This window comes from Culex pipiens, chromosome 1 (genome assembly GCF_016801865.2).
Source record: "Culex pipiens pallens isolate TS chromosome 1, TS_CPP_V2, whole genome shotgun sequence".
NCBI lineage: Eukaryota > Metazoa > Arthropoda > Insecta > Diptera > Culicidae > Culex > Culex pipiens.
In genome coordinates, this window is record NC_068937.1 from 132,655,789 (window position 1) to 132,678,184 (window position 22,396).

Consider the following 22,396-nt stretch of genomic DNA (forward strand, 5'->3'; position numbering starts at 1 on the left):
ATTGTTTCAATTGTAGAATCACTGCTTAGCTTAGTTGAAAATGTCTACCCATTTCGGCTTTACTTAACAAAATTATAAGCGTTTGAAATCTGACTTTCTGGCACCCTCGAGTATGACGTTTTAGTAAAAAAAATCAAATAATATGATTTAAAAATGCTAAAGTTTTCATTAAAAATATCAAACAAAATGGCAACACTTCCCCTCATAATTGTCAAGACAACGAAACGATTTGTTTACATCCACTTACCCTACATACCTATACACAGATATACAGACTTATCAGCGACGCGCGGGCTTTCACCAACACTGTTAAAGGTGCGCAAAGAAAACGTTTTTTTGTTTGCTTGCCAATGAAACACATACATGCAAAACTTTGTAGAAGAGAGTGAGAAGCAACGATTTCCGTGTTTTGGCATGGACTTTTTGTTTATTCGTGATTAAAATTACCCTAACTGATACTTACGAATATGTACAAAAATATACACGTTTTTTTTGAGAAGATGCAAGGAAGAAACACAGTTTTCTGGTCACTTTTAAGCGTTGAAATGAAGTTTTTTCAAAATCTATTCTAGACACGATCACTTAATCTGCGAACAATGACACTAGCTGAGCATTTTTCCCCCGTTTTTCTCATCAACATTTTTCGCACTCACTCTCTCAAATTTTCATTCATAGTTTCCCATTTGCATTTCTTAATCCGGATTATAAGTACGATTAGTCCAATAGATGTTATGCTTTGCTTCTGTGTGTGTGTGTGTGATCTGTGGATGGTGCAAAAAACTTGACGATTTACAACTTTGCTACAATGCGTGATGATGGCAACACTGATCCGAAACGAGACGCACTCACTTTTGGTTTCGCTTCTTTGTTTTTACTCATTAGATAAAAATGAAAAATAAAATTACGGCTTGCTTATCGAACTACATTTTATATAATCTTTTTTCGTGTTTTTTTTTACTTTGTAGTCTTTCCTCTTATTCTAAGTGTATTATTTGCTAAAGACTTTCGAGTTTGACAGTTCCTTTCATTTTCTTGTTGTTGTTGTTGTCGTGACCGGAGATCGGTCAGTGTCGTGGAAAACGGATTCGCTGCGACGGGGTAGTAAAAAGTGAGCTTCATTCCAAGGTTAGGAACAGAGCTGTGATGACGTGCGGGGACAGAATGTACAGAGAATCGGGGAGTTTATAATGAATTTAAAAGAAATTTCCCTTTTTTTCGGGACTCAGAATGACTCAGTGTGAATGTGTGTGTGTGTGGTGGGTTCAACCCGTAACCGACTAGTGGTTCCATTCCGGGACTTCGTTGAACTACTGTCTAAATATGTATCGAGATTTGCTTAGAGATTTCGTTGTAGACTGTCGCCGTTGCCGCCGCTAGTTAGAAGCCTTCGGCTGAGCAAGGTGGCTGCTGCGGTGAGGACCAGCAGACAGGGCCAGGCCGTGACCGCTGAGGATGGCCGCCGGTGCAGGGAGGTGGCGCCGCTCCGGGACGTCGAGCTGGCCACCTGCATTTCCTCCGAGTGCAGGTCGGACGATATTCGCTGGGTGTAGAACTGGAAGATGTCGCTGACCTGGTGGGAGAGGAATGACGAATAAATTGAAGATGAATATGGTTATTTTGAAGACACAAATTTGATTTCAGTCCTTTTATCGTACTATCGTTCTAAAATGAACGATTCAGTCCAATCATCCAATCAAAACTTCTTGGGGTTTACAGCATTTGTGTGTGTCTTCCAAACCAATTTAAAACAAATCTTGGTCAATATTTAAAAATAACTTTATTGGAAAATCAAACGTTATTGTGCAATAATTTTAAATGAAAATAATTAATTTGAGCAAAAGACTTTTTAAAGGTTGCATTTTATAGAAAATTGTCCAAGGAATTTGATAAAAATAAAATTTTAACCCACTTATATTATATTTTAACGTTTGAAGTATTAAAATTCAGTTTCGATCAATTCCTTATATTTTTATTTGTTTTATTTTATCACCATCGTGTTCCCCGGACAATTTTACATAATAATCAATGTAGAACTCAAACTAAAATGAACTATTGGCGAGATGCAGCGATTTTACTGAAAAAAGTTTGATTTTGCGCAGCACTCGGAAGTACATGGTATACTTTTCAACAAAAAGGGATGAATCCCGCATAGTTCGGTTTTTATATGTGAGAAACTTATTTCGGATTTGAATTCATATGACAGAGTGCAGCGCAAAATAAACCTTTTTTCAGTAAAATCGCTGTATCTCGCCAATAGTTCATTTTAGTTTGAGGTCTACATTGATTATTATGTAAAATTGTCCGGGGAACACGATGGTGATAAAATAAAACAAATAAAAATATAAGGAATTGGTCGAAACTGAATTTTAATACTTAAAACGTTAAAATATAATATTAGTGGGCATTTAAGGGTTAAAATTTTATTTTTATCGAATTCCTTGGACAATTTTCTATAAAATGCAACCTGTAGAAAGTCTTTTGCTCAAATAGTTGCAAAGTTATGATTAAAAGAAAAAAAAGTTTTTTAGAAAATCGTCAAAAAAGAGGGCGGTGCCAAAAATAGAGGGATGCTCCAATCAGCACCAAACTTGGGATTTCTGTTAACTATCGATAGATGAACGTTCATTCCAAGTTTGGTCCAAATCGGTGAAGGTCGAGTCCAAAAGTGTACTAAACTTGTCGAAAACCGCAATTTTTTGACCTCTCTATTTCAAGTAGGACCGGCCTAACCTTCAAAAAAAAAAAAAACAAAAAAAACATGGATAATTATTTTGGCCAAGATACTATTTTATCAAAAATGAGCCAAATCAATTTTAGGTTTTGAGATTAAAAAAAAAAAAATCCAAATTATTTTTTGAGACAACCGATTTTGACGATAAACATTCGGTTTTGCGTGTTCCATTTGTTTTAGATAGCTTTTTCGATGTAAAAAACTTGTCTTAAACTTGTTTCGAACAATGCTCTCGCTTAATTTGGAATTTTAAGCCAAATTTTCAAAAAGGCATTAGGTATAACATTATGCTTTAAACAGTTATGCTAATGTCACAAATTTGCAAAATATCAATGAATTTATTAAAAAAATGTTTCCAAACCCAACTAAAATAATATTCTAAATAGGTTTAAAGATAAAAATCCAAAAATTTGATAAAAAATGCATAGTTAAACGTTTGGCAATGTGTTTTAAATGGTTTACAATCAATACATTTTACAAGTTTTTTCAATGAAAATTTAAATTAAAAAAATACATCTCCCCCTAACTTAAGGGGATTTTTCAAAGGAAAGGGGGGGGGGGGAATTTATGATAAAAAAGTCAAAAACTCTACTTTAGATGTTTGAGTGTTTAATGAAAATGAGTTTCTAATGCATTTATTTCATACCTCCCATGAAAATAAGTAATAATAAATGAAATATAACAAAATTGACTAGTTGATTTCACTATTTCTTTGAAAAAGTTTAAAATGTTTGATTGAATGTATTTAAAATAGCAATTTTTAAAGTTAATTATAAAGCTAGTACAAATTTTATTTTATTTTAAATTTTGCTGCTATCAGAAATTTGCAAAATATCAATGAATTTAAAAAAAAAAAAACAATTCTAGATTAAATTTTCAAAACAACCTATCCCTCATGGGTTTCCTATGCAGATAGGGCCTTTTGAAAATTTAATCGAGAATTCTCAATCTTTGTCGTCTGTGGTCCCAACATTTAAAATTTGTAATAAGATGTAAAAGTCTTTACTTCATTGAAACTATTTAAATAAGCATTATGCTATGTATTCTGAATAGTCTGAAATTTTAATCAAAAATATTTTTTTTAGATTTTTTAGAAACAAATTGCGATGGTCTATATGTCAAAACATTTCTCATTTTTTTAAGTTTACATGTTTTGAGCAAATTTTGTTTTTCTTTGTTACCCTAATAATACTTAAAACTTTATCCAAGACACTAATCGACAAGAAAGTTTGTTGTTAGGCTGATAGGTAGGGCTAGTGATTTTTCACGGCAAAAAAACGAAATTTCGCGGCATGCCAATTACAAAACATTGGAATTTCACGGCAATTTCACGGTACTCTAAAAACTGCTCAAAATAAATGTAAAAATGAGCTCTTTTAGCGTAATTATGAACAGAAAATTGTTTTAAAAGTTAGTAGCAGATAGAATCTCCTGACACAAATGATTATTTTGAAAAAAAATGTATTGGATTTATTTTGAAATTTTGTTGGAGAATTTCCGTCAGTTAAATTTATGATTCAGCAAATTTAATTTAATTTCATTGAGATAAGAAGTAGTAAAACAAGTGTTATAAAACTAACAATATATAAAACATTATTTGTTTTCCTAGGTTCAACAATAGAGGAATTCGAGTATTTGAATAAATTTTAGGCAAAACTCATAAAAGCAGTTGATAATTGCAGAAAATTATAATACATTGCAAATGCTCAACAAATAACTTTTTTTTGTGTTTTCTTTCATTGTAGTGTTTAATAATGTTCTTTTACAATCTTTTTGGAATTTTGAGGAATAAATAAATTTTGCTGGAAATGTAGAATCAATTTCTGCGTTTCATACAATATTTTAATGAACAATATCTTTAAAAAATAGTTCTAAATCTGACAAGCAATATTTGTTTAGTTTGGAAACTACATCCGAAATGCTTGTGAAAAATGTTGTAAAGTATTTGAAATATAATAAATAATGCTTAAATGAACTGAGAAGCGATTTATCAATGAAATATTTAAAATTTCGCGGCATTTCACGGTGCTTACACAATTTCACGGCCAGGGGCAAATTTCACGGATTACGCGGCTTCCGCGAAATCGCGAAAAATCACTAGTCCTACTGATAGGGTATTGTTTCATAAGGGTTAAATACACTGTACAATCGATTGTGAGTCTTTTGTGATTTACGGAAGCTTGTCGTACCATTGATGATTCACTAACTTATGTGATAATATTGAAAAAGTCACGAAATTGCAATCACCATTTTCTAACAAAATTTGTAACTTTTGTTCAGAATTAGTGTTAAATTTGGTATTTTCGATTTAAATTTTGTAAAATATACTTTTTTTTGTCTTAAAACGGAAATATAAATACTATCACCTTCAAAGAACCTTACCTCATTCCATCCGTATCGGTTCTTGGCCTGGACGATCGCCTCGTACACCGAAGCCGGCAGCAGTCCACGCAACGTGAACGCCATCACGTGGGTTAGCGGTTCCGAGAGGGGCCTCGGCGACGGTGTCAGGATGACGTCATGCCATCGACCGGGCTGCTGGAACGTTTCGTTCATCTGGTTGGGGGAAGGGAAAGGTTTGATTTTTGCTTTAATAAAAAGTCGTCACATCCAATCTAGATTTGTAATTTCCCGTTCGAAAATTAGAATTCCATCATAGTCGGTCGAAAAAAAAAAACTCACCATCAACTTCCGGTACAGCAGGCGCACCTCCAGCAGCGGTGGGTAGCTTTCGACCTTCCAGGTTAGGTTGTAGCTGTCCGGCAGGCGACTCCACGGCGTTGACACGAACTCGGCCGGCCCCGGCCGTCCCGATACCTCCATGTACTTTTTGGACCGCCCCAACGTGTTGTCCGCGACGCAACTGTGTTTTTTTAAAATAAAATTGAGAGAGAAAGGAGAAAAAAAAACGGTTAAAAAAAACTATCGCGCAAATGAAAAATGAAGTCGCGAGGGTGGTGTGGCCAGTGTGGCCTCGGCTATCGGTGAAATTGGGGTCGATCGACAACCAAACCCAAACTCTCTACTTCGTTTCTCTCTTTCCCGGCGGTGAAAAACATAAATCAAACTAGTAGTGAGTCTGTGTGTGTGTGTGGTTGTGGGTTATGCTGGAGATCTGCTCATCTGGATTGCTGTAGTTTGGTGGTGCAAGCTGAGTCATGATTAAACTTGAACGTGGGCCAAAAAAAAAGATCGCTAGACTTTGAAGAATAAAAGCGGTGTCGATGAAAAATAGATTGGTCAAATTTGCGGTCGACTGGCCAACCTTAAATTTGCGGTTCGATTCCCGCCTTATCCACAGAGCTTCTATCGGATGGTGAAGTAAAACGTCGGTCCCGGTTTCTCCTGTCTCGTCAGAGGCGCTGGAGCAGAAATCCCACGTTAGAGGAAGGCCATGCCCCGGGGGGCGTAGTGCCAATAGTTTCGTTTGGCCAACTTTGATATTTAATTGGTAAATTATTTCAAATTTATCACATATAAAGTTTCTAAATTTCCGAGAAAAAAAATCAGAATGATTTTTGATTGAAAATATTATATCAAGTCTAAATACTCTAATTTACTAACATATATTTTTGTTTAATAAATGATGTTCAGAAACCAAAGATAACTGAATAATATTTTTTCAACGCAATAAATTGCAATTCCGGATTATTTTTTGTTTGTCTAATGATTTTTCCCATTTCTCGTTTTTATAATGAGCAGTGCTCCCTGCAATCGGATTATTTTCATGATAAAGCCATTTAAGTATTTATTTCAGGTAAAAGCGAGTAGCATTTTTTTTAAAGAGTATCAAAAATCTGTGGAAACCCACTACAATTTTTATTTTTGCAATCTAAAATTCGGCCAATTAGTCGCCAAGCTTTTGAGAAAAATTGATTTTTCCTGGTGTTTGTTACCTTAATTTTTGAAATGGCAAAAGCTTGGCAACCATCCGTCCGATTTTTGACGTTAAAACTTAATTCTCTGTGAAAATTTCTGATCTTTCAAATTAACATATTTGAGATTCAGCCCTTGCATTTGAGAAGGTCTTTTATTTATCTTCTACTTTTTTCAAATGGTAGGGTTTTTGCCTTTCTTACTAAAGAAAGGTATAGGTTTTACTTTAAGGCTGGACGTCATTTCCATCTTCGTAAATATGTCGATTCAGCATGAATTTTAATTGGAAAAATCGTCAAAAAATCACACTGCATCGATTTTCGACGCTCTATCGATTCACCTTGACAGAACTCGTCTAACTCCAACCCTTGAATTTTGAGAAAATAAATTCCGTGGAGGTCGAGTGATGTTCGTATGTGGTAAAATTTTGCAAAATTTTGTATCGCGCCGTTCTCAGCTCCCATATATCCGATTTCGATTCTTCTAAATGCAGATGAAAGCTAGTGTGCTGAACCTGGGCGAGTTGCCGCGCAAATTTCGAAATATCCATCTGTTTTCGGATGCGGCCAGACTTTTCAACAAAATACCCAGTTTTCAAATGAAAATATGGTCAAATTTTTTCATTTTCATATCTTTTATTTATCTCAAAAATTGCATTTTTCGAGCCCTACAACCTCCCAAATTTTCATCCAGATCCATAATCTGGTTCTGGAGTTAGAGCCGTTTCATTAACCTACCAATAGAAAAAAAATCCCTAAAAAAAGGTAAAAGCCCACCTGGTGACCTTCGCCAACATTCATTTCTGATTTTATTCAAAATTTCTTGCTACATTCATAGTACAGACCATGAGTGAGCATCTGAAACAAATTCGACATCGATCGGCAATCCCGATCAATTTTTAGAACGATTTACTTTTTGCCTTTCTTACTAAAGAAAGGTATAGGTTTTACTTTAAGGCTGGACGTCATTTTCATCTTCGTAAATATGTCGATTCAGCATGAATTTTAATAGGAAAAATCGTCAAAAAATCACACTGCATCGATTTCCGACGCTTCGTCGCCAAGTCGACAAGTTGTCAAGTTGAGCTTCGTATACTGGCGCGAGAATGCTGGCGCATATATTTTGTGGCTCGACTTATACTCGTTTTGTAGTAGCTTGTCTACCGATGTTTCCTACAACATGTAAGATATCGTAGCTTTTCGGTTTCTTTTGCCCTGTCCGTTTTTGCATAACTGTCCAATGTTTATGCAAAAACTTTTGTGACATAGGACATTCATCCGGCTACAATCAATTTGTTTCCCGTGCGCTCCTAAAATCGCCTAAATGTAGACTTCATTTTCTTAAGTTTATTTAACAGGGTTCATTGGATTCCAATAGGAGCATTCTAAGCTTTTCATCGTTTATATAGTTTTCATTTTTTTCAATGCTGGCGACGACTATGGCTTTCTACCTAAGGTAATCTCGATTGAGTGTGTAGTGGTGCGGTTGTAAAAATAGCTATCTCTGACTCTATCACTTTCGTAGAAGCTGAATGGCTAGCTTCCCTGCACTGTGCGGCACACGCGGTTCACTTGTACCTCGGTTTTGCTTGGCTTGGTGCGCTGGAACGATGAACCAAAATACCAACACAAAAGGGCTCGTACCGAAGCTAAAAAACCAAAACCACGGAGTGCGTTGTCACTGGCGCATGGGAAGCTTGCTATGATCGCGTTTGTCATAAACGCTTTTTTGATTACAAACATACAAACATATTGTACGATTGAAAATATTCTTTTGGTGACAATTTCGGTTTTTAATTCTTTTGGAAATAATATCATTTATAATACTTGCTTTCATCATAAGACTTTCTTTTGTGCTGACGTTATAAATAAACAAAGTCGATGTTATGAACTGAAAAATGTTCTACCATTGTTATATTCTTTAGAAAGAAAGGCTCTATCTCACCCAGGTGGGATTAAATCGGGTTTTTTCTTATTTTTTTGGTTTTAATTAATTGTTTGTATTGAATCGTAATCAAGATTAAAATTAACAACCAAATTGAGTAAGACTAGTCTGGGGTGTTTGGCCCTCAGCTCTGGTCCATTTCGAGGAAAAGGAACATAAAATAAATTTGAAATTTTTAAGCAAAACATGTCACAAATGTACCACAATTGCATTATATTTTAAAAACAGTAATGCCAAATATCAAAAGAATTATAAAAAAAACTCTTGGGTTTTGCATATTTTTTCCAATCTGTGTTCTCAAACAGTCTGTTTTATCATTGAGTTGTGATTTTTAGAGAGTGGGATTGGGATAGGGAATCCTTCCTAAATGTTTAAAAAATTTAGGTTTTACACTATGGACCAGTTTTTTATATACATATAACCATTTAGTGAATATGCTGATTAAGAAAAAAACATTTTAAAAACACTTTGTTTTATTTATTTTCACGTTGAAATGGTATTATATATAAAAAGTTATGCTCCTGTATTTTTTTTTAAGACTTGTTGAGGCACTATTCAGGCCATTGTAAATATTTCGTCAAGATTTTTTTCCTGGACTCATAACTAAGCTGAAGATACTTTTAATTTGCATGATTTTTAAGATATTATTAAAAAGTTAATTTAATGCAAAACATTTTACGTTATGTTAATGAATTCATTTTTCAACGAAAATATTGAGGTTTCTCGAAAAATCCAAGAAATTTTTATTATAAGCGAGTTTAGTTTAGTTTAGCTTGAAGCCTGCATACATCTTTCAATTTGCTTTATGCTAAAGTGATTTTGAAATAATAATGAAATAAAAAGTAAACAAATATTTTGACTGTACATAATTCAAGTTCAATTCAAATTATTTTATTAGTAAATAATCAATTTACAATTCCATATTTCTTATAACCTAATAGAGTTTTGGAGTTCCCTTCAACTATGCTCTGTACTATAATTCATTTTGATGTAATTGGATTTGGTTCGGATTTGGTAAGAGAAGGAAAAATTAAAAAAAAACCTTCTAGGAGACAGTACATAAATTACGAGTAAGTTTTAAACATGTATTTTTTCGATATTCAACAGTCCGTTCTCAATTATCCGAATGTTTCTGTAGAGATTTCGGTGATTGAATCAAGAAAAAATGTTTGATTTTTTTTTTTAAGTCAGATTTGAGTTCTGAATCTGTATGTTTCCATTATCCTAAGACTTGAAATTTTTGCGATGACTTCGGATGTTCAACTACGGACTGTATTATATTATTGTTTGAAATATTTTGCAAAATATTTTTCAGACTACTCTATTTTTAAATTGGGCAAAAAACTGGTATTCAAACATATTAATTTTATTGAAGAATACAGTCCACAAAATTTGAATTTTTGATGGTAGAGCTTATATGACCCATAAACTACTCTAAAACGATTTAGCATTTTTAAATCCAAGATGGCGACCAAATGGCGATGGTAACATATTGAAAAAATGCTTTTTTTCAATTTAAAAGGGCAATCAAATATTTAAATTTGAATATATTGGGGTCGCAGAACTCGAATTTGATGTTTAAAGTAAGAAATTAAAATAATGAGAAAAAAAATTGGTTACGATTCGATTATCCGAAGTCCCATACAAACCTTCGGATAATCGAAACTTCGGATAATCGAGGCTTCGGATGATCGAGTCGGGACTGTAGTTATAATTTTCAAACATGCGCCGAATTTTTTATGTAGAACCCAATTATAACTTAAATCGTTAATAAAAAACCTAATATTTGTTTCGACCCAACACTGAACAAACCACCTTCGCTTCATGCACTCCTGACCCCACTGACCTGTAGTTGCCAAAGTCCTCCTGCTGGACGTGCCGGATGGTGAGCGTGTGCCGGTTTCCCCTCGATGACATCGTCCGTCTGTCGGTCGGCTGAATCGGAAATGAGTTCTGGTACCACGAGACCTGGAAATAAAGGATGATAAAAAATTGGAAATTTTCAGTGCTGGACATTTTAAAATTGTTTTTTTTGACTCATTTTGTGTTGTTTTCAAAAAGTCTATTTTTTTTGTGTTTTTTTAATGCTATTTAAAAGTTCTAACAGAACTGTTTTTATAATTTTTTAACAATTTAATTAAATATGCTTAAATATTTGTTTTCTTTAAAAATAGATTTTTAGGTTTTTTTTTCTTATTTTTCCCATCTCTGAAAGTTGAAATTTCAAAATTGCCCCCCGAATCGAGTTATCCGTCCGTTCACTCAACCAAACTTTCACACGGCATTGTTCGTCGCACATATTGAAAAGGCTTTGCTGTGATCAAAAGATACTCGCACGCGGTGGGGAGGTCAATATTTGATTGGACACCAAACTCAGTATGCACTGGAATTTGACCCACCCCTCTTGCACTGAGAAAGAACAAAAACGAAATCGCGAGGTCAAATCGGAAGCTTTTTTTTTCGCGGTTTTTCGTGAAAAGCTGCTCACGATGACAGCCAATAGTAGCGTAATCACTGTGATATTGGTGAAAGGATTTTTTGAGGTGTGCTTTGAATGATGTTTGTGCCGGGAAGAGGAGTGTTTGCGTAAAATATGACAAATTTCATCCGAAAGCGGCAAACAAAGCAATTGACGTTTTGATAAAGGCATTCAAGAATCGCTTTGAAATCCATTACAACATAATTTAACGATCAATTTGAATGTTTAGAAACTCACCATGGAAAGTTTTTATTCACCACAGCTCTTTTTCAAGCGTTTGACAGTTGAAACTTGAATCTGTCTTCACGCACAAACTATTTCTGCTTTTCGGTGGATTTTGTTGCAATTTATTTTCATTCCTCTAAACATTGGCCATCTTCGGCTCACAGACAAATAGACTAAAATCTTTCTTCATTTGCTTAGGAAAATGCTCATGAACGACTTCTTAACAGAGACATCTAGTTGTGAACACGCACTCCATGAAGTTAACCTTTAAAAGCGTGTGGTGAGTTCAAAAACTTTGTGGTGAGTTCGCTATCATTCAAAAAATCAAAAAATCAAATTATTCGCTCTACAGCATTGCCTTGGCGTTCTCGATTGCGAGATTCCTACTCGAAACTAGGTGCTCGAAGGCTTGATTGTTGAGGCAATTGCAAACCTCTTTTTACACCTTAGCTTCCATCCACCCCGGGATTCGAACTGACGACCTTTGGATTGTTAGTCCAACTGCCTACCAGCGACTCCACCGAGGCAGGACCCAGGGAGACGACTCCTACACATGGACTGAGCTAACGACCTAACCTTTTTTAGGTTAGTCCGGGACCAACATTTACTTCCCTTCCGACGGAAGGCGTGATCAGACAAATCGCGTCTCGAAAAATGCCACCAGGACCGTCTGGGATCGAACCCAGGCCGACTGGGTGAGAGGTAATCACGCTTACCCCTACACCACGGTCCCGGCTCTATCACTATCGCTATCATTCAAATTGACCTTTATTTTGTTGATTGAAGGGATTCTAAAAGATATTTACGTCTGCTTATCAATGCTTTCAGATAAAGAACGAAAAGGGGTTTGCCAAAAAGAGAAACATGCTTTGTCAGCAGAACAAAACGCCCCATCCCGCACGCATAACTGAAACCAATCATCTTTCCCATTTTCTGGAAAACAAGGATCAAGATTAAGTCCCGCACTGACATTGCTCTCACACCCAACCCAAAAGAAAAGAAGCTTTCAATAAACAATATCTCTTGATATTCCCTTCTCAAGTGTCTGTTTTTCGTGGCGAACAAAACGGTGACGACGACGCTCGATGTCAGTAAACGTACATGTTTATGACGTTTTGTTTGATGCCAAATTTAACGCTTATTATATTACGCTACTTTTGGTGTGTGAGCGAACACACAAACACAAACACCACCGTTTTACAACCTGGGAAAATTGTCGGCGCGGGATGAAACTTTTTCTTGGGGTGTCATTTTCCTTCAGTGTCGATGGCAATTCATACTTTTCACTCCGGGGAGAAGCGAGAAAACAGAACCTGTCTTGTGACAATGACATTTCTGGGCGAAAGAAGCTTTTTCCATAATAATTTGGAGCGCGATCGCGCTCTCTTTTCTTTTTAGTGTCACTTTTTAGTACCGGCGCTTGCCACGTGATGGCGTTGTTGTTGTTTTGAGCGCGCTGTAAATGATTTTTTACGAGCTGACGGAATGATGATGGACGGGTGATTTGCGAAATTCTGGTAGCAGAGACAAACAGAGATAACTTTTTTAAAATTTATTCATTAATTGACAATTTAACGGTCAATTTGAATGCTCGTAAACACACCACGTAAATTTTCAATTCAACACAGTTATTTTCCCCAAATTTGACAAATAATTGAAACTGTTCAACTTAACACTACAACAATTTTCGAGCAGTGTTCTTAACTAGATGGCGCTATCGAGAAATGATTGGAATTAAGATTTGAAAAAATCTGCAATTTACATTTGTTTGTCTGTGGAAGTATTGTGCGTAAATACAGTTTCAAGCAACTGTCAAATGCGTGTTAATAAGGTGTGGTGAATCAAAAATATTGTGGTGAGTTTATAAGTGATGCAATTTTGAATAAATTTGTTGGTTTAGGTTTATTTGAGCTGTTGTTTCAGTAAGTTAAAATGATATTCATTGAAGAAATACTGTTATACAGATTTGAAAGTTTCACAATGTCCTTTTTTTCTACTCTGTCATTATCGCGTATTTATTACCTTCAATTTTCTAATAATAGTCTCTCGTAAAGTCCGTTACAACACCATAGCAATTTTTTACAACCCACACCCACTGAAATCACCTTATCGTGGGAGCTTTCACCACCCTTGAACACAATATTTCTCTCGATTGATTACAATATTAAGCTTCTGCGAGCACAGGCGGACCTCACTTTACGACACTTTGATGTGGCTGCGGTTGGCCGGATGATCTGTCCTATTATTCTTCCCTCCACCCCAAAAAGCTCAATCAAATGGTTTATGGAAAGGAATAACTTTTGTTTCCCCAAATTGTGACCCGGTGGTGTATCGCCTTCCCGAAGGGGGCAACTTTTCCCGAGAACCACTCTACTAAATTGGAAATAACTTTGTCCATCCCTCAGCTCGAACAATGGAAAGTTCCAAACCCATCATCAGAGACAAGTGTCGATAGTGTCGAGCACCGTCAACTTGGTCCACGTGGGATTTGGGTTTGATTTCCCAACCAGCCAAAGTATTAAAATAAACACAAACATTAATTTCAAAATTCTCCCCCTCACTTAAATCCCTTTTTTGGGGGGGACTCAAAGTTGCCTTCCCAACTTTGTCACCTCGGTCCAGAATTTCGCAGAGAAATCAGACGAGTCCTCTTGTCTACAATTTGCACTCGGACGAACCAACGCACGGAATGGGCTCTTTTTAGGGATTCGGCAGCCACAACTCACAGGAAAGAGGGACATTTGCAATGCATATTTGGTGACGGTAAGCTTTTGGTTGCTGGAATGGGTGGGGACAATGCTTTCAGAAGGGCTGTTCTATGCATCACTGGTGGGACCGAGATTAGGAAGGCTCGCTGGGAATGTAAAGTCTGAACAAGCTTGATGTAGCTCCCCTGTAACTCCCTGATCACAGACAACTTAAATGCTATTGACAGATGACAGAGTTGACACATTTGACAGAACTTGAAACTGAAGTAAAGACTTACCTGATAGAATTTAAATCTCTAGTGAGATAATCACAAATATTTGTATTCTACTGAAAGAAAAATATTTGAAAAACAGTCGAGATTCACACCTTTACAACTCATAAAGTTATTTAGGTGTGAGTCTAGGCTACTTCCCACATAATGATTCCCGCAGCAGAATACCACTTTAATAAAATGCCACTTTTAAAAACTTACCACAATACACTTGAAAAAAAAAATTAAATTGCATTATCGATACCTCAATTCTGAAGTCCGCAATAGAAACGTAACCTAAAAAAATAATGAGATCTACAAAGCAAGAACCCTTTCCCAACTAATCCAAATTACTCGCACTTATTTTCCGGGTCACTACCGATCCCATGCTTCAAGTTGAAAGCCGCTTAAGCACTTGGTTGAACCCATTTTTTGCTCTCCTCTCCAAAACAAAAAAAAACCCAACCCCATTCGTCACCCCGGTCGGCACAAATCGTCACGACAGCCTCAGCTTGCAAAAATCCGGCCCAACAAGACGAACTTTGTTCGGCCCCCGTCCAGTCCCCAGTCGAGAATTGATTTTGATATTCTATTTGTTCTTCGCTCGAGAGAGCGAGTGGCTGAGCTGGTTGCAAATCCGGTTAAAACGGTTTCGCCTTTCGGGCGACACCGTTGGATTTTGGGGACCAACTTGGGAATGAGAAAAAAAAACACACACAGGGTGGGAAGTGTTTTCAGTTGTCACCACAGAAGGGTGCCCGGTTTCCCGTTTAGGAGGTGGATTTGAAATGGGGGCCGGAAAATGCAAATGTCACGAACAAGCTGCAAGCTAATGTTTTGCGTAAGCTAGTGGGGAACACGTTGGGATCCTGGTTTATTTAAAATATTTAAAAAAAAAAAAATTTTTCCTCAGTTTGAATTAAGATTTATATTACTAGCATTGTGAAAGCAGATTTTTAAATTAATTAAAAAATATATAATTTTTCAGAAAAATTAATTTCCAACAATGTTTCAACTTTTTGCCTTAAAAATCCCTACATATTGCACAAGTTAAAAGTTAAATTTTGAATAATCGCTCATTAGTGGCGATATCTCACGACCACTAATAACATTTATAATTCACTTTTAATTCTATTTACCACATCTTTCTAGGAAAACATTGCTAAATCTTTCTTAAGTCAACCCTTAAAAATACCAAGGTTTACGATTTATTGTTAATTTTTTACAAATGAGCAATTCTCTGAGATTTCGGTCATTCGATTTTTTTATATTTTTTAATCCGGCTGAAACTTTTTTGGTGCCTTCGGTATGCCCAAAGAAGCCATTTTGCATCATTAGTTTGTCCATATAATTTTCCATACAAATTTGGCTGCTGTCCATACAAAAATGATGTGTGAAAATTCAAAAATTTGTATCTTTTGAAGGAATTTTTTGATCGATTTGGTGTCTTCGGCAAAGTTATAAGTATGGATACGGACTACACTGGAAAAAAATGATACACGGTAAAAAAAAAATTTGGTGATTTTTTTATTTAACTTTTTAACACTAAAACTTGATTTGCAAAAAAAACACTATTTTTAATTTTTTTTTATTTTTGGATATGTTTTAAAAGAAAATAAAATGCCAACTTTTCAGAAATTTCCAGAATGGGCAAAAAATCTTTGACTGAGTTATAATTTTTTGAATCAATACAGATTTTTTCAAAAAATCCAAATATTGGTCGCAAAAAATTTTCAACTTCATTTTTCGATGTAAAATCGAATTTGCAATCAAAAAGTACTTTAGTGAAATTTTGATAAAGTGCACCGTTTTCAAGTTGAAGCCATTTTTAGGTAACTTTTTTGAAAAAAGTCGCAGTTTTTCATTTTTTAAAATTAGTCCCCATGTTTACTCACCTTTGAAAATTTTTTTGTAAAGCTGAGAAAATTCTCTATATTTTGCTTTTTTGAACTTTGTTGATACGACCCATAGTTGCTGAGATATTGCCATGCAAAGGTTAAAAAACAGGAAAATTGATGTTTTCTAAGTGTCATCCAAACAACCCACCATTTTCTAATGTCGATATCTCAGCAACTATAAATCCGATTTACAATGTTAAAATATGAAACATTCGTGAAATTTTCCGATCTTTTCGAAAACAATATTTTCAAAAATTTAAAATCAAGACTTACATTTCAAATGGGCGTGATATTGAATGTTTGGCCCGTTTGAAATGTTAGTCCTGATTTTAAATTTTTGAAAATATGATAAGTAAGCATTGTAAATGAATTTGAGTGACTTTTATTTTAAAATTTCATCTGGGAAATATTATGCATCGGTGGTCCCCTCGTTATTTTTTGTTCAGCCCAGTTAACGAGCGGCACTGGGCTACGTTCTCAGCCCAGTTGCCGAACAAGTACTGCACTGGATTTGAAAAAAACAGTGTTTTTGTCAATGCTTATGTCACCCTTTGGTTAAATTATCAAAATTTTGCCATTTTTATGTTTTTTTTTAATTTTTTTTAATTGATTTAAGGGCACAAAATCCGCCTAAAAAGTTATGAATTATTATGATTTTTTAATAAAACATAAAAAATAAAAAAAATTCTCTAAAATTTTGTATGACTTCAGATTTAATGTAAAAAAATTTTGCAATCGAAAAGTTCATAATGGAAATTTTCATTAAAAGCGCTTTTTTCAAAATATAGCCAAAATGTTTTATTTTAATTATACCAATTTTTTTTTTTCGATTAGTTTGATTATGTTTACGAGTGTCTACCTCTAAACATTTTTTTTTCGAAAGGTTCATATTTTTTTCTATAAAAATACTTAAGATACGCTGAAGATTGGACCACTCGTTGCTGAGATACGAAAAATCCACCCAATTTCTAGGGCCAATATAAACAACTGAAAATTTCAATGTTGAAAAATGAAACAATTTTTTTTATCTCTTCGAAAACATTTTTAACAAATATTTAAATTCAAAACTAATATTTAAATGGGTAAAAAATTCAACTTTAAGAGGGCCAAAAACTCATAAGGGCCTTACTTTTGAAATGGTGGTTTTGACTCCAAATTTTTAAACAGATTAAATTTTTCAGTATTTTGTTTGATTTCATTTCATTTATTCGTTGTACCTCAGGAACCAGAGGTCCATTTTTCAATGTTTTTTAGACAGTTAAAATAAAATTGAAGGTGGCTTTGGGCAGATTTTGGGAAATATTTTTTTGTTGTAAAAAATAGTCGAGAAAAATCGGCATTTTTTCCCTTGTACCTATATATATATCTTTTTAAATAATGGGCGAAACAATTACCCAAATGGCATTTTTTGGTCATAAGGAAGGCCCCACAAAGTTTGGGCTATAAAACAAAATACAAATATTTGTTTTTTTTTTCCTGAAAACTGAGGAGAATTGCTTCTTAGTGAGCAATTCTCTACCAAAACCGGAAATGGATTTTATTTGTATTTTTTGATTTGGCTCAAACTTTGTGGGGGCCTTCTCTATGACCAAAGAAGCCATTTTGCATCATTAGTTTGTCCATATAAATTTCCATACAAATTTGGCAGCTGTTCATACAAAAATGGTACGTAAATATTCGAAAATCTGTAACTTTTGAAAATTTTTTGGATCAATTTGGTGTCTTCGGCAAAGTTGTAGGTATTGTTAAGGACTATTTAATAAAAAATAGTTACACGGAAAAAAAAATTCCCGATTTTTTTATAAACTTTTTTTTCACAAGAACTCAAATTCCCAAAATACGTATTTTTTGATTTTCGAGATTTTTTGATATGTTTTAGGGGACAAAAATCCGCAACTTTTGAGCTATAGAGAAACATGGTCAAAAAATCTGCCGCCGAGTTATGATTTTTTGAAAAACTGGTGATTTTTGGAAAAAATCGAAATTTCATACATAATTTTTTTTGAATTCATTTTTATGCAAAATTGAATTTGCAATCGAAAAGTACTTTACAGATTTTTTGATAAAGGGCCCCGTTTTCAAGATATAGCCACCGAAAGTTTGATTTCAGCGAAATATTTGCAGTTTTTCGATTTTTAAAAATAGTGACCATGAGTGACCATTTCTAAAAATATTTTTTTTGAAAAGTTCAACCCTTCATATTGACATTAGAAAATGGAGGGTTGTTTGGGTGAGAATTAGAACATTTCAATTTTCTTGTTTCTTTTTCTTTAAGCCGCTGTATCTCAGCAACCAGAGGTCCAATCTTCGATGTCTCTTAGACAATTTTATAGCAAATTTTCTGAACTTTTCAAAAAAAAATATTTTCGGAAAAGATCACTCATGGTCACTATTTTTTAAATCGAAAAACTGCAAATATTTCGCTGAAATCAAACTTTCGGTGGCTATATCTTGAAAACGGGGCCCTTTATCAAAAAATCTGTAAAGTACTTTTCGATTGCAAATTCAATTTTGCATAAAAAAATTAGGTCAAAAAAAATTTATGTATGAAATTTCGATTTTTTCCAAAAATCACCAGTTTTTCAAAAAATCATAACTCAGCGGCAGATTTTTTGACCATGTTTCTCTGTAGCTCAAAAGTTGCGGATTTTTGTCCCCTAAAACATATCAAAAAATCTCGAAAATCAAAAAATATTATTATTTTTGAAATGTGTTATGAAAAAGTAACAATTCCTGAATTGACTTTAAAAGTTTCAGTGTAAGAATATTTGTAAAATCTGAATTTTCAGGAAAATTTATGTAAGTACAAATAAAAACGTACCGTTAACCAGGGTGACATTGATAGGATTTAAATTTATTTTTAAGATCTTTTCCCACTAGTAAGGTTTTTATCAAAACTATTATTTTTAAAAACATGTACTGGGGTAAGCCACACAAGGTCCTTGCACTATTGTTGAAAAAAGTTTTTTCAATAGTGTTTAAAAAAATAGTTGCGTTGAAAATTCTTATTTTGAAAACCGGGGTGACATTGATAGTCATAGTTTTTGTTGTTAAAATCAGGTTAATGGTGATTAAATTTTATTTTTACGTTGAATTACCATCGTTTAAGTTGCTGATACAGTTTTTAACAAAAAAAAAAATCAATGTTTATATTTAGTTAACTGAGTTTATCAGCTTTTTAACAAAATACATATAAATTTTAGGTAAAATTGATGAAAAGTCAGAATTTTGCCTGAAATGTGTTGAAAATAATTTTGTTTATAAAATTATCGATTCATATTGCATTTTAAATTGAATTCGAATCACGAATCAAAAATTTTCACATTTTGTATGATATTTGTTCTACTAAAAATGCCTTCAAATCTGGATTTTTTTTAATTATGTTTCAGAAACACAACATTATTATTTTTAACTAACTTCGTTTACCTTATCCTAGTGGAAAATTGTCCGAACAATCCGAAAATACATTCTGTTTTGAAATCAAGTTCATTGAGAAAATCATGACACTTTGAGAATATGAAAATAATGCTATTAATATTCTCAATTATAGTTAACTAACTTTTTAAACTTTTCAAAACTTCTTCTAGAAGTACCTTGAACCTTTGTCTACCCCGGTCATTGCGATTTAATACAATTCCGTACGTATTTAATTTGTACTGTTCATTTTGCAAAAAAATCTCAAACCTATCAAAGTCACCCCGGCTATCAAAGTCACCCCGTTTTACGGTAAACAGTCATAATCTGTCTAGAGTCAACAGTTTTAATAAAGGGTGTTTCAAATTTTACGTAAAACATTTTCGTATTGATGGGTAACGATTTAGGTGTAAGGTTTTTTTTTAAATTTTGTATTAAAAATTTGTGGCTAATATTTGAACGACCTTAATTTTCTGTGGTTCGCAACGTGCTCAAAATGCTCCGATTTTCCGTCAGTTTAAGCACAGCTTGCTAAGCAAAAACCGAATCCCCGAGAAAGGTTCAGATATCAGGCCAGCTGGTCACGCCAAGTTAGGATTAATTGCTGTAAGGGATTAGCCCCGAGTGTGTCGATAAAAAGTTACCGAAAGGAAACGGGGGCGTTTCAACAATGTAAAGCGATTATACAGGTTTTTTTTGGGAGGCTTCAAAAAGGACATTACCCTTGTTTGGTCGAGCAATATTCAGTCGTATTTTGTGCCAAACAGAATCGAACAGTTCAATGTAGCTTGAAATAGGTCAGAAAATCAGGCCAAACCAACCGCAATCATTAATGCATTGAAAGTTGGTTTGGGCGCAAAAAAAGGGAAAACAAAAACCGTCCGAAATCGGTTTGACAAAATTTGGATATCTGCCCAACTGGCCAGCTGGAGGCCGGAATCGGTGGAATTTTTTTTTGCACGCGCGACACATTCAGTCAGTGATTATTTATATTTGCACACGTTCGGCTCGTTTTCCCCGCGGGAGGGCGAAAATCCGGCCCGGTGACCGCAGCACGGCCGCCACCACCGCTCTGGAATAAATCAAGGCCATAACCGGGCTGTGGAGTGGGCTATCGATTTCGTATGCGAATTATGTTACTGTGTTACTTGCTGTTTGCTCAGCCCAGGAATCGCACGCCACGATTCGATTCGATTGGACCCCCTGGACTGGAGCACGGGGCAAGGCCGGCGCCGTTGGTGGTCCAAACGCTAATAACAGTCAGTCGTACCGGGTACGGGCTCGGGTGGCCAGTATTTGGGCCGGAAGCAATCGGGGGATAATTATTTGCTATCCGTTGCAGATCATGGCCGACCGAGCGGATAATTCTATTGCGTGTGAGTGTGTGATGTACGTGTGCAAGTGTGAGAGGATGGCTTCCCATCATAAACCACCATGGGGATTGCCAGTTGGTACTTGTTAGTGGCGAACGATTGCAGTTCCGGCTCGGACTGGGTTGGAATTGCTTTAAAGAGGACTTGGTCCAGTTTGAAAGTGTGTTTTGGAACAATTCAGTTTGAGTTCAATTTTCAGTTTGGCACCATTGACAAATTCGGTCAAATCTACCGAAATTCTCCGTTAGTCTATCTATATATATATAAAAAATTTCGACGGTTTTGTTCGAACGCGCATCAGTTGATAACGGAAAGTCGGATCGGAGCTCTTTGCTGCGTTGGGTTCGTATAAGCCCAAGGAAGGTTCTTACGCTAAAAAGTGACAACTTTGGCCACTCTGGAACCGATTCCGGAAGATCTGCAGATTGTATGGGAAAAGTTGCGTAAAATCAAATTTTGATCACAGGAGGCTGAATAAGCAAACAAGCTTAAAACGTCAAGAAGCGAAAAAATTACAAGACGAAGTTTGTCGGGTAAGGCTTGTTTATCAGAAATTCTCTGATAGAGCATCTCCATCAGAGAATACTCCGTCAAATCTTTATCAGAAATCTCCCTCAAAATCAGTCAAATTCATTCGGCTCAGTTTTGATGGTTCTCTCTATGTATTGTACACTCCCGTTCGCCGTGTTTCTTGATTGTGTTAGTGTACGAGAAGAATGATCTTTAGTTCCAAATCCCACCGCTTGGGCAGCGCTGTCGTCGGCTCGTTTGCTTTCGTACTGGCTTGCACGGTCATTTCAAATAATTTGTTCAAACCAACACGCACATTACAAAAATCAAAACAGCAAAATTTTATTTGTTTCAATAATAAAAATAACACTAAATTCACAATTTTAAAATGATGACAGCAAACGGCCATCGGCCAAGCTTGCTTTTTCCATCCATGCCCATCCAGAATAAACGAGTTCCCGCGAGAGCAGTTGTGATCCGGCGCTATCACTATTTGGATTCGGCCCTGCTTGCTTTGCTCCAACAGTCCTCCTGATTCCTGAGATGGTTGTTCGTCTTTCGCCGCCTTTCCGGAAAACTGGAACATCTAGGGCTGGGAAGGGTCATCGTCCGGCCATAACCTACGGAAGAGGAAAAAAGAACATTCACAAATCATCCTTTGAATGGTTTGTTTGCGAAACATGGGCATAAGCTTTCAATTATTTTTGTTACTTACCTGTTCATAGATATTTTTCTATCCTGTTTTGGTCAAATAATGCACGAAAACCTAATTTAAATCCATTTTATCCTCATAATTATTTACAAAATCACGCCATCACGAACGATCTCCTAAGGCCGATGACAGTTTCTAGCTAGGGGCCGTACACATATGACGGGCATATGTTTTCAAGGTTTGGGTCATTCATATACAACGCACCTATAAATGTTTTTTAATTAAAAAAAATGTTATCAATTCAAAATCGGTATTTTATATCAATTAGTGCAATA

The 22,396-nt window shown here is 35.2% G+C and overlaps 1 protein-coding gene and 1 long non-coding RNA gene across 3 annotated transcripts in view; both read right to left on the minus strand.

Moving 5' to 3' along the window:
* Positions 1 to 305: 305 nt before the first annotated feature.
* LOC120431685 (hemicentin-1) overlaps positions 306 to 22,396 on the minus strand; it is a 444,046-nt gene continuing 421,955 nt past the window's right edge. For both annotated transcript variants that reach the window (XM_039596803.2, XM_039596810.2), the window contains exons 8-11: positions 10,398 to 10,519; positions 5,414 to 5,594; positions 5,114 to 5,287; positions 306 to 1,570 (exon numbers count right to left, since the gene is read on the minus strand). In XM_039596803.2, the coding sequence (XP_039452737.1) occupies positions 1,337 to 1,570; positions 5,114 to 5,287; positions 5,414 to 5,594; positions 10,398 to 10,519 (711 nt within the window). In that variant the 3' untranslated portion in view covers positions 306 to 1,336. The remainder of the gene's footprint in view (positions 1,571 to 5,113; positions 5,288 to 5,413; positions 5,595 to 10,397; positions 10,520 to 22,396) is intronic.
* LOC128092585 (uncharacterized) lies at positions 21,723 to 22,261 on the minus strand. The gene is made up of 2 exons (XR_008211906.1): positions 22,125 to 22,261; positions 21,723 to 22,029 (listed from the first exon to the last, which is right to left on the minus strand). It is a non-coding gene; the product is annotated as an uncharacterized LOC128092585 (long non-coding RNA).